General features: G+C 38.1%; 1 protein-coding gene across 1 annotated transcript; it reads left to right on the forward strand.

The window, feature by feature from the left end:
- Window positions 1–4,521: 4,521 nt before the first annotated feature.
- LOC142625119 (uncharacterized) lies at window positions 4,522–5,577 on the forward strand. Its single transcript, XM_075798821.1, has one exon. The coding sequence runs from the start codon at window positions 4,522–4,524 to the stop codon at window positions 5,575–5,577; it is 1,056 nt and encodes a 351-aa protein (XP_075654936.1).
- The last annotated feature ends 7,890 nt before the right edge of the window (window positions 5,578–13,467 follow it).

Here is a 13,467-nt window from a genome sequence, read left to right on the forward strand (position 1 = left end):
AATGATACACTCTTGTGCCATATGTGATTAAGGCATATAGGTGAACGTGGTATGAGGGAATTTTAGAAAAGAAATCTATTAGCTAGAGTTAAGTCATGTAGGTTAGATTTCTATAAATACTGCATTATGGGAAAGTAGTGTAAGGTGCAATTCAGAACTTCGACACACAAGACAGAGGCTATTTTGGATTTTCTTCATTTTGATATTTAGGGACTGTTGAAGGTTGTCTCTAAAGGTGGATTTTTATATTATATGAGTTTCATTAATGAGTATTCTAGGAAAGTTTGGGTTTACTTCTTGATGAACAAGTATGATGCATTTGCAAAGTTTAAAAAGTGGAAGCTGAAGCGAAAAACCAAATTGGAAGGAAGGTGAAGTGCCTTCGTGGAAAATAGAAAAGCCTCTTCTCAAATTTTAACCGATGACTTACGCTTATATTCTTAGTTCAAAGAGTGTGAATAGATAATGACACAGAGTACACGAATAAGGAGTTCTTAAGGTTTTGTGAAAAGCATGGCATCAAAAGGCACTTTACGGTACCAAGAACACCTCAACAAAATGGAAGAGCTAAGAAGCTTAATAGAACACTTGGTGAAATATCTAGGTGCATAAGATTGAATGCTGGGCTTCCTAAGGTCGTCTGTGCTGAAGCTGTAAATATGACTTGTTACATCATTAAAAGATTGGCTAGATTTTCACTTGACGGGAAACTTATTGAACAGGTTTTGATTGGGAAAGAAGTTGATTATTTTTTTATAAGGATTTTTGGGTATCCTGCCTATGTGCATATTCTTAGTGAAGAAAGGTCAATCCTTGATTCAAAATCAAAGAAGTGCATCTTTCTTGGGTTTAAGAAAAGGGTAAAAAGGTACAAGCTTTGGGATTTGGTTGTAGAAAAAGTGATGACAAGTAGAGATGTGGTCTTTGACAAAAATTCCATAATTGAAACTTTCAGAAAGGAAGAGGAGTCTTAAGTAGAAGGAAGCTATGGTGACAATAGTAAATCAATTGTCCAGGCGGAGCTAGATGAAGTGGAGTTTCAGCTCGAGAAGGAACCTTACAATTGTGATCAAGAATATCACAGTACACTATTAGACAAGCTGAAACGCAACAAAAGACCACTTGTTAGGTATGGTTTCAAGGATCTTGCTTCTTATTGTTTACAAATTAGTAGCAAGGATCCTTCCACATTTCAGGAAGCAATTGATAGCTCTAAAATGGAAAAGTGGAAGGAAGTTATGGTGGAGGAGATGAAATCCTCAAATAAGAAAAAGAATTAGGAGTTGTCAAAACTTCCAATGGGAAAGAAACCAGTGGGTTGCAAGTGGGTGTCTAAAAATAAGGATGATATGTTACTTGCTACTAAAAGCATGTGTGAGGTTAATAGGCGACAGTCTCTATTGCGCAAGGAGTTTGACATGAAAGTTGAAGACCTGTCAAAGGCCCTAGATGTAAGTGCTAATGTGCTATTGGGTGTTTGATGTATGCAATAGTTGGCACTAAGTTGGATTTGGCTCTTGCAGTGAGTACTATCAGCAAGTACATGGAAAACCCTAGTAAAGAGCACTACAATGCAGTGAAGTGGATATTCAGATACTTGAAAGACACTTCAAAAAATGGAATCTTGTTTGTAGGCCAACATGGTGATAATTTATGGTACGGTATGTGGGTGGATATGGATTATTTAGGCAATGTGGATGATTATATTTTCAAATTTTTAGGTGAGCCTATCTATTGGAGATCCACATTACAATTCATAATAGTCATGTCTACTACTAAAGCTGAATACATGGCTATAAGTGAAGCTGCAAAGGAAGCATTGTGGTTGAAAGGGCTAGTCAAAGAGCTTGGTTTGAACCAAATAGGAATTTAGTTGCATTTTGACAGTCAAAATGCCATTTATTTGGAAAAGAATTAGGTTTATCATGCAAGGAAAAAGCATATTGCTGTGAAGTTCCACAAGATAAGGGAGCTGATTGTTACAAAAGAAATTTTTCTTGAGAAGTTTTACATTTCGAAGAATGAAGGTGATATGTTGACGAAGCCAGTTCCAAAGGACAAGTTCAAGCATTGCTTGGAATTGGTCGGTATTTGTGGCTTGTGATAGCCCCTAAGGGCTATGGTGGTGCCAATAGTGGTATTAGTTCATGGGGCTTGACCAAACTCAAGCCAAGGTAGGGATTTGTTGTGCATGGTTTAACTTTGGTAACACAAAGTCAATGAATATTGTGCAAGTGGTATTGGAAACCAAGTTAAACTTGGTTTGTGAATTCATGCACAACAAGCCTAATACATAGCTGACCATTTATTATCATTATAGACACTCCATTTTGCAACCATAATTTAATCTTGAAAGAGGGTAAAATGTTCATTTTATATACCAAAAAAATCATGGTCACATTTAGTCACTAACTCATTCATCACATATTATGAAAATGATCTTGATGTTTCAACAATTACAATGATACATTCGTTTTTTGAATCGGACGGTTGGATCAGAAGATATCACAAGAACAAGTTTTAACGGTCTGCATGCGTTCATTTGGGTGAACCCTATTGTGTGTAATTAATTGAAATTAATTTTGATTGGTTGATAATTAAAATTAATTAAGTGAATTTTTGTGATTGGTTAAGTATTTTTCTTAAAGTGTGATTTGTTGCATGAGAATAAAATAAATAAGTTGATAAATATTAACTTGGATAAATAATCGTATTTTTAAGTAAATATCATGAAAATAATTATTTTAAAAGGCTAATTATCATTTTCGAATAAAGTTTATCATGAAAATAACCCTAGAATACATCCAAGTACATTTTTAGTCTTACACTGAGGTTTCTCTGTGCCTAGGATAGCTCTCCAACTAGCTTTCCTTACACAGTAGAATAGAGGTCCCTTTCTTAGAAAGGAGCGATAGTTTCTCCTTGGGATAACAAAGTTATCCTAAGGCTTGTTGGGTTTTTTTCCGGGGGTACTGGGAAACAGTAAAGTTTTTTCTATCCATATGTGGATTGGTGTTCTTTCTCACCACCATGGATGAGCTGACCTCTAATTGGAATCGACTGACTTTATCAAAGAAAGAAGGTCCGGGTTGTTGCCTGGATGAGAAATTGAGCTCTCCAGAGTTCAGCATTGTTCCAAATTCCTCACAAAAAGAGCATCGAACATTGATGCTATTGCAAAAACCTTCATTCCACTTTGGCGTTCAAAAAATGGATTCAGGGTACGTCACTTGGGGGACCACAGAGTATTGTTTGTGTTTCATAACAAAATGGAGGTGGACAGAGTGTTACAAAGTGAACCATGGACTTTTGACAAACATCTGGTAGTCATGGAAAGATACGATACTAATTTCTCTATCGACGAACTCAAACTGGAAAGGACTTCTTTTTGGGTGCCCGAATAAGTTTATGAATGTGAGGGCAGCAGAGAAGATTTGTGAGGTGCTGGGAAGGGTCATACCCTTTACCAATCCGAGGGAATCAGAGGGAGGTAATTTCATTTGGGTTAGAGTTTCAATGGATGTTACCGGTCCCTTATGCCGTGGACGTTTGGTTTTGATTGGAAAAGACAAGCAGGTCTGGATTAGTTTCAAGTATGAGAGATTACCGAATATATGCTATTGGTGTGGCTGCTTTAATCATGATGACAAGGATTGCGAAATATGGCTGAACAGTGAAGGATCGCTTAAGCAAGAACAGAAGCAATTTGGGCCAAATCTCAGGGCAGCACCATTCTCTTTTTCTCACAAACAAGTCATCCAAGTCCCTGGCTTCTACAAATCCAGACCAACGAAAATTCAGATCTCGGCAGAGAAAGGAACAGTGGAGAGTAAAACCAACGTGGAATTAGGTGAGCAGATGGAGGCTCAGGCAGAGGAATACCGTGCGCCACGGCTGAACAGAGAGGAAACCGATGACCAGAGCCGTTGTGATTCAGTTGACGTGGAAAACCTGGAGTTAAGGCAGACCGTTACGAAATTAAAGTGTATAACGCCAGAAACCTCCAACGATGCTCAGGAATTAAAACGCAATGATGTCCATCCTCCAATCACGCGAAGTTATGATATTTACCTTAATGAGATAGGGGCGGTTTTAAAGGAGTTTGACTCATCAAAGAATCCTACCATGCTAGGAAATCCCACATGCCCTGATCCACGTCCACATGCATCCACTGAAGATATTCGGGTACAACCAAAACTGAAGGGCATTATTTCCCCAGCAATTATTACGGAATTAAAACTGCATTTGAATTCAAATGAGCTCAGCTGCCCTGCACGTGACAATCAAAAGAACCCTGGGGTTTCTACGCAAGCCTCCAAGCCACGTTGGACTAAGGTTGTACGTGTAAACAACAAAACCAACAGAGGAATTATCACATGGCAAGCCGAGTAAGGGGAAGAAAGCAACGGCACTTAGTGATGACTATTCCAAGTTACCAAATAAACGTTACCAGGTTTAAAGGAGTGAGGAGGATGCCGGAATCAAATTGACGGAGGCTGACACCCAGCCTCGCCATTCGCCATGAATTGCATAGTTTGGAACTGTCGCGAGCTTGGGAACCTGCGTACAGGGAAGGAGTTTGGAGAAATAATCCGGGCAAAAGATCCCTCTGTCGTGTTCGTTGCCAAGACACTAGCAGAAGAAGCAAAGCTAGACACAGTTCAACAAGACTTAGATTTTGAAAATAAGTGGGTGGTACCAAGGGTGGGGCACGGTGGTGGATTGGTTCTTTTTTGGAAAGACTCAGTTAACCTAGTGGTGGCAGATTCATCCAAGTATTATATTGATACCTGGATTGACAAAGGCTCCCCTAATGAATGGAGATTCACAGGTTTTTATGGCGAACCAGACACTTCAAGGCGAGGTGAAGCATGGGATAGTCTGAGAAGTCTTAATCATCATCCCTATATCTCATGGTTGTGTGCAGGTGACTTCAATAAGATAGTTAGACAGGAGGAGAAACTTGGGGGTGCAACAAGAAATCAAGGACAGATGCAACTGTTTAGGGATGTGTTGGATGAGTGTGGGTTTCTTGATCTTGGCTTTGTGGGAAACAGATTCACATGGAGCAAGCACTTCGCAGATGGACATTCTATTTGGGAAAGACCGGATCGAGGGGTGGTCAATGCAAGCTGGTTTCTTAAGTTCCCAGGTACAATTGTGCACCATCTCCATTGTACTTCATCAGACCACATGCCTCTATACATTAACCTGTCAGGTTTGGAAGTTCCTTCAAGAAGGAAATTATTTAGATTCGAGGAGATGTGGTTATCAGATGAGCGTTGTGGTGAAATTGTGGAAGCCTCATGGTCATCCTACCATCACGGTTTTAGTGACAGTGACATTTTGAAAAGGGTTGAAAAGTGTGGTCGAGATCTTGAATGGTGGAATTATAACATTTTTGGGAATGTGAGGAAGGAGTTAGCCAAGAAGAAGGAAAGCTTGATTCAAGTTGAACAAGAAGCACAAGTAACGGGGCTGAACACACGGATTAGAGCACTCAAAGAGGAAATAAACATTCTCTTGGATAGGGAAGCACGCATGTGGAGCCAAAGATCATGTACACTTTGGCTTTAAAATGGAGATAAAAATACGAGATTCTTCCATTGCCGAGCCACTAAGAGATTCAGGAAAAATGTTATTCGTGGGATTATGGATGAGTCAAATAATTTGAGGGTGGATCCAAATGACATAGCAGACCTTATGATTAAGTACTATCAGGACCTCTTCACCTCTTCAAAGCCGAATGCACATGGAGCAGAATTGGACTACATCCCTAATGTCATCACTGACCACATGAATGCAGCCCTTGTTGCTCCCTTTAGAGATGATGAAGTTCAGGAACCCCTCAAACAAATGGCCCCCCTCAAAGCACTAGGACCCAATGGCATGCCACCATTATTTTATCAGCACTTTTCGGGAGTGGTTGATAGGCATGTAACAAATTCAGTCCTCTTGTGGCTCAACACAGGTACAATCCCTCACCCAATAAATCACACCTTCATTACATTGATCCCAAAAATAAAAAACCCTGAATTTGTCACTCAATATCGCCCAATTAGTTTGTGCAATGTCCTCTACAAAATTTTCTCCAAAGTCCTAGCAAATAGACTTAACAATATTCTACCCACCATCATCACTGAGCACCAATCGGCTTTTACCAAGAATAGATTGATTTATGATAATATACTTGTGGCTTTTGAATATCTATATAGCATGAACAATATGAATTCGGGGAAAATTGGGTATATGGCTATTAAACTTGATATGAGTAAGGCATATGATCGGGTGGAATGGGTTACCTTGAAAATGTCATTAGAAAAATGGGTTTTAATGAGAGGTGGATAGGTTTAGTCATGGCATGTGTGAAAACAGTATCTTACTCTATTTTGATCAATGGCGAACCTCAAGGCTTTATCCAACCAACTAGAGGTATTCGCCAAGGTGACCTGTTGGGAAATTTAAACCCTAGTTGATAGAATTAACAAGTTTTAAACCCAAGTTGTTAATTAGATTTATTATGCATAAAACTTGTTAAAACCAACGAACATTAATATCATGTCAAAACTAAGTGCAGCGGAAAAATAAATAAGACAAGATATGATGACCTAGGAAAACCAATGAAACCAACTAGTTTCACAGTAAAAAACCTAGAGGGAAACCTTCCCGAAAAGCAATTCACTATAGTAAAGAGAAGTTTCAGATCTAGTACAAAACCTTTGTCCCTAGACTCTACAATCCTCATAGATGAACTAACAGTAGAAACCTTCTACCGCTTCAGAACCTATGAACTCTTCAATATATGAACGCCACCCTTTGATGCATGAATCCAAGTACGTGACTTATCAATTGCGCGGATCCCAGTACACGACTTCAATCACCAACTAGAGAAGAAGATGTTGGTTGCAAAGTTCTTCGCTTCATCAACAATGAAGATCAAGGAGCACTTGGTTACAAAACCCTAAGGCGCAAAGACGCAGTAGCTTCTTCTAGAGAGAATAAGGCTTCGGTCACCTTTTTCATATGTTCTCCTTGTATTCTCTTATGTGACAGCCTCTAAAATATGCCTTATATATGTCTAGGGTTGTGAGAAAAGAAACCCTACACAAATACAAAAGCCTAGCCCAAAAATCAGATCTGAAAATTCTGATTTCCGTAGCCTCGATAGATAGCATCTATCGAGCCTCATTAAACCTCGATAGATAACATTTGTCGAGCAGCTGTCGAGCAGTTGTCCAGCAGCTATCCGCAGGTGTCCAGCTTTAGTAAACACATTTTCTTCATTTGTTTCTTGGTCCAATCTTCATGGCTTTAATACTTGACTTAAACAACATGTTCTTTGAAGTATTAAACACATCCTAGATCAATCCAAATACAAGTAAAGTGCGTTTTGTCAAATGATTAGCCAACTGTATAAAATATGTCCTTAACAATCTTCCCATTTGGCAATCCGTGACAAAACCACAACAAACAAATTAACATATAAGAGAAGTCATAAATCACTCAACTCATACTCACTTATTGAATACAATAAAATCTACCCTAACACAAACTCTTGAAAAACTTTGCAAGAAGAGAGTTCATGGCATGGAAGACTTTGACAACCTGTATTTCTGAAACACTTTAAACAAAACTCATCAAGACATCTTAATGTGAGACAGAAATAATAGATTGCATACAAATAAAGAAACATGTGTATAAAGAGAGAAAATAAACAACACATGTAGAGGTAGGTGAAGAAAACATACATCATCACATATATATCAAAGATAAGCACAATGTATGTAAACATGGTCACAAGACCTAAGGTACAAGAAGAAGAAGCTAAAAGTAGCTCCTACAACAACAAGGAGGTAAACACTCCCCCTAACAAGATGAAACACATGAAACACATCTCCCTCTTACAAAGGAATGTATTTCTCCCCCTAACTTGTAGAATCTTAAAGAAAGAAACCGTAAATTCTCCAATTTCTCCCCATTTTTGTCACGATTGACAATGGGTACAAGAAGCTAGAAAGCTTCACTCGAGAAACATAAAGATGATCAAAAATGATCAAGGGGGTACAAAGAATCCATAAAAATGCATGAATGTAATGAAACAAGATGCTATGGATGACAAGATAAAAGAAACATGCAAAACATGTAAAAAATGCATACAGAGGATCTCGATGGATCGAGAGGTATCGAGGAGCTATCGAGCAGACCTCGATGGATCGAACAGCTATCGAAAAGTTATCAAGGAGACAGAAACTTTCTCGATCAATCCACCTAGCTATCGAGAGGTGTCGAGATTGCGATAAGAGGCAACAGAAGAACTCGACAGATAAGCCAGGTATCGAGAGGTGTCGAGGAGGTGTCAAGATGGCTTAAAAACAGTTTTTCAAGAAGAGAAAAAAACATAGATATGAATGCAATCAAACATGCAACTCAGCCAATGACCCAACCAACATTTTAACCTCTCAAAACATCTCTCAACCAACAAAGAGTTAAGCATTTAGCTCCAAAAACACACACACACTGATGCGAACCTCAATCGACACGCTTTGAGACCCAACAAAAATATTGGAATACTTAACCTAGGAAAGCTAAAAATCAGATTTATGATAGAAACCCTAACCCAACGTTTATAATCGAAACGCGAACCAAAGGTATAAGTTGACCCTGACCCAATGATTATAAAGAATCACGAACTAAAGGTATAAAGTTTGAACGCCACAAGGAAGAATCCTTGATAAGTTCACAGTTCTTGAAGAACCAAAAGAGAGTAAAGCCTCACCTTTTCTGAATTTTATTCAATAATTTTCTGAAAAACGTTTACAGACTTCAGGGCCTATTTAAGGACTCCACAAAACTTGACAGACAAGAAAATATATTCTAAAATAACTCCTAATTGATACCTTACCATATCAGGAATCAAGTTTGACCTAAAAATCATTAAATGCACCTAAAAACAAGGAAAATACCTAAAAAACGTGCTAAATAATAAAACCCTAAATAAAACTTGATTTGGTCTGAATTAGCAAATCCACAATAGGAAAAAATCTGCCTTAACTGATACAGAGCTGGAAAGTCAATCAGCCATTAATTCATGCCATAAATTACTCGCAATTAAGCCAGATCAGCCCTAAATAACTTGAATTAAATTTATTACGTTTTCAGCTTCCTTTGGGCCAAGCTTGGAATGTCTTGCGTTAGAATCAGCCCCAATCTCTTGAATCAGCCCATTAAGTGCTTCTTTGATCTTTTTGGATCTTGCTCTTGTAATAGGCCCAACTGGAACATGCAATGGATCCTTGAATGCTTGTTGATTCTCATCACACACTAAACAAGTCCAACCAATTTTATATTTCAAAAATAAGTTAAGACAGTTTAGTGAGCATACATCAACACATGTAAACCTTATGATGGCCAAATCACATTGTACTTGCACATGTATCAAGAGTAGCAAAGAATATTGCATGTTGTGTGTGAAAACATCACAAGATTGTATGAGTGTCTCAAAGTTATGACGATTTGAGATATAAGAAAATAACTTTAACTCACACACAATCATAACTGTTTGATGGGGACTATCACCTTTGAGGTACATCCTATAACTCCCACAACTCCTAGAAAACACACTTGCAATCATATTTAAAGCATTTTTGTTCTTTTTGCTTTTATTTCTTTTGCATATATTTCTTTTTATTAAGCATATCATGCATGGGTATATGAAAGAGAAAAAGGAAATACCCAATTATGTTAAGCTTTTGACATTGCACTTTTGTTATGCCGAAACATACAAATGTCATTGATATTCCACTTTTGCTATACCTAAGCATACAAATGTCATATCATTGGCGAGTAACAGTGGTGAGATGGTTATTTATGCCTTTCTCTTAGGATTTTCTAGTCCTACCCGTCAAAAAGAGTGATACGTGTGTTAAGTTCAAGAGATCACTTAACCTTACTCATCACAAACAAAGAGCCATAAAACTCACTTACTTAGTTGTGCATAGAGATGCTCATCTAATCTACAAGAGATACAAAGTTTAGAAAACTCTGTTTCAAAGGTCATTTTAAGGTTCACAAGAACCGATGTATACATACACACACTGTTTTTGTATTTTTCTGATTTTTCCCTTTTTTTATTTTGAAAACAAAACAAAATAAAAACTAAACAATCAAACCAAAACAGTCATGAAGGCATGAAAGAAAGATGCATATGCATAAAGGCATGATAGAAAAATGCAGATGCATGAAAGCATGATTTTAAAAGCAGATAAGAAATCAAGTAAAGAGAGTCCTACTTTAGATAGAAATAATTAAAGCAGATGACAACAGAAAAGAAAATTAAGTCTTAGGCTCCTTTCTCACCCACACAGCACGAGTCTTTGGTCGTAAAGATGAAAAGGCACGTGTCTTAGTACGTCTACTAAAAGACATAGAAGAATTAAGATTCTCCTGAAATTGAGTTAAAAAGTTCAAGACTTTTAATAACTCTCCAAACAAAGGTGTAGGTCCTTGAGAGGAAACCTATGATCGTTTGGACACTTGCTTATAAGGATACAACTTAAAGCAATTAGGACGAATGTGTCCAGAAACACCACAATAGTGACAAACATGAGGTCTAACAAAGGATTTAGAATTAGCCAAAACAATTTTGGATTTCATACCTTTATTACCTTTCTCGGATTGAGGCACAATGACAGTCCTTGATCTAGAAGCCGTGGAAAATGAGGGGCCGGAGGAGACAGCATATCCTAAGCCAGTTTTATCAGAACTAGGCTCTTGAGTACTCAAGACCTTTTCAAGCTTTACACTAGAAATCCTCTCTATTTGAGTTCTAACTTGACTAAGCTCAACCTCAAGATTCTTGACCTTCTCTTCTAATGAGGTGTTCTCCACAATGAGAGTCTCAACTAACTTTGTAGTCTCATCTAGTTTGACTAACAGATCAACCTTTTCAGTTTTACCTCATTAAGCTCTTTTCTACAAAGATGAGAAGTCTTTTCTGATTTTATGAATTCAGTGCATAGCTTATCATAGGCTTCTTGAAGGGTCAACTTCTTAGATACTTCATCATTAGAAGAATCATCACTGTCACTAGCACTTTCCACAATCACCTTATCGGTTGAGGCAGCAAAAGCCAGAACGTGCCTACATTCATCCACATACTCATTAGAAGAGTCATTCTGAGTGTCACTCCAAGTAGCAACCCACCCTTTATCATCTGACTTCTTGGCCTTTTCTCTCATAAGGTAGTTTGGGCACTCTATCCTCATATGACCAAAACCCTTGCACTCATGGCATTGGATGATGGGCTTCTCATTCTTACCATTCCTAGAGGATTTAGATTTCCTAGGAGGTTTGCCCTTATCCTTTTTCCTAAACTAAAGAAGCTTGATAATCTCATCAGTTATGAAGATTAGATCCTCATCCTCATCATCATCTTCATCTTCATCTTCAGAGTCCTCAATCTCTTCCTCTATACCCGTAAGAGCCAAGTTTTTACTCTTTCCACCTCTTCCCATTGAGCTTAATCCCATCTCATAGGTTTGGAAGCTCCCTACAAGCTTAGTCAAAGGAATTTGATCAATGTCCTTTGCTTCTTCAATGGCAGTGATCTTGGCATGGAACCTTTCGGGTAAGGACTTAAGGATTTTCCTAACAATTTTGGATTCAACTATAAACTCTCCAAGGTTGAAGGCAGAATTTACAATATTCTTGAGTTTAGCATAGAACTCATCAAAGGTCTCATCCTCTTCCATCCTTATTTCTTCAAAGCTACTAGTGAGTTTTTGAAGCTTCATAGTCTTTACAGCCATGGTACCTTCATAGGTGGTTTCAAGAATGGTCCATGCTTCCTTGGCAACTTCCGTGGATGAAATTTTCTTGAATTCCTCATTGGTCATTCTACAAAACAAAGCATTCAAGGCCCTACTGTTGAAATTTGCCGCTATGATTGTTGCATCATCCTAATCCACTGGCGATTCCTTTGGCTTAATCCAGCCAACTTCAACAGCTTGCCATACCTGTTCACCTAGAGCCTGCAAAAACACTTTCATACAGACTTTCCAGTACGCATAATTAGTGTCATCAAATAAAGGAGGAATCAAAAGAGATTTTCCACAATCCATGACAACGGGGGTCAAGGATCACACTCAGGAAATTAATCCAATCAGAGTGTACCCGCTCTGATACCACTTGTTGGGAAATTTAGATCTCGGTTGATAGAATTAACAAGTTTTAAACCAAAGTTGTTAATTAGATTTATTATGCATAAAACTTGTTAAAACAAACGAACATTAATATCATGTCAAAACTAAGTGCAGCGGAAAAATAAATAAGACAATATATGATGACCTAGGAAAACCAATGAAACCAACCAGTTTCACAGTAAAAAACCTGGGGGGAAACCTTCCCGAAAAGCAATTCACTATAGTAAAGAGAAGTTTCAGATCTAGTACAAAACCTTTGTCCCTAGACTCTACAATCCTCGTAGATGAACTCACAGCAAAAACCTTCTACCGCTTCAAAACCTCTGAACTTTTCAATATATAAACGCCACCCTTTGATGCACGAATCCCAGTACGTGACTAACCAATTGCGCGGATCCCAGTACACAACTTCAATCACCAACTAGAGAAGAAGATGTTAGTTGCAAAGTTCTTCACTTCATCAACAATGAAGATCAAGAAGCACTTAGTTACAAAACCCTAAGGCGCAAAGACGCAGTAGCTTTTTCTAGAGAGAATAAGGCTTCGGTCACCTTTTTCATATGTTCTCCTTGTATTCTCTTATGTGACGGCCTCTAAAATATGCTTTATATATGTCTAAGGTTATGAGAAAAGAAACCCTACACAAATACAAAAGCCTAGCCCACAAATCAGATCTGAAAATTCTGATTTTTGTAACCTCGATAGATAGCATCTGTCGAGCCTCATTAAACCTTGATAGATAGCATCTGTCGAGCAGCTGTCCACCAGGTGTCCAGCAGCTATCCGCAGGTGTCCAGCTTTAGTAAACACCTTTTCTTCACTTGTTTCTTGGTCCAATCTTCATGGTTTTAATACTAGGCTTGAATAACATGTTCTTTGAAGTATTAAACACATCCTAGATCAATCTAAATACAAGTAAAGTGCGTTTTGTCAATGGATTAGCCAACTACATAAAATATGTCCTTAACATGACCCACTATCACCTTTCCTATTCTTGCTTTGCACCGAGGGGCTCCATGGCCTAATCAAACAAGCAGAAATTTCAGGAGAAATCAAGGGCTTCCCTCTTTGCCGAAGAGGCCCAGCACTAACCCATTTATTGTTTGCAGATGACAGCCTTCTTTTCTGTAGGGCAAGTGGTGAAGAATGCAGAAAAATCATTTCTATCCTTGAGAAATATGAAGGGGAGTCAGGCCAAAAGGTGAACAAAAACAAAACAGCTATTTTCTTTAGCAAATCTAACACGGAAGCAACAAAACAAGAAATC

The sequence above is a fragment of the Castanea sativa genome, chromosome 2 (assembly GCF_040712315.1).
Source record: "Castanea sativa cultivar Marrone di Chiusa Pesio chromosome 2, ASM4071231v1".
Lineage (NCBI taxonomy): Eukaryota > Viridiplantae > Streptophyta > Magnoliopsida > Fagales > Fagaceae > Castanea > Castanea sativa.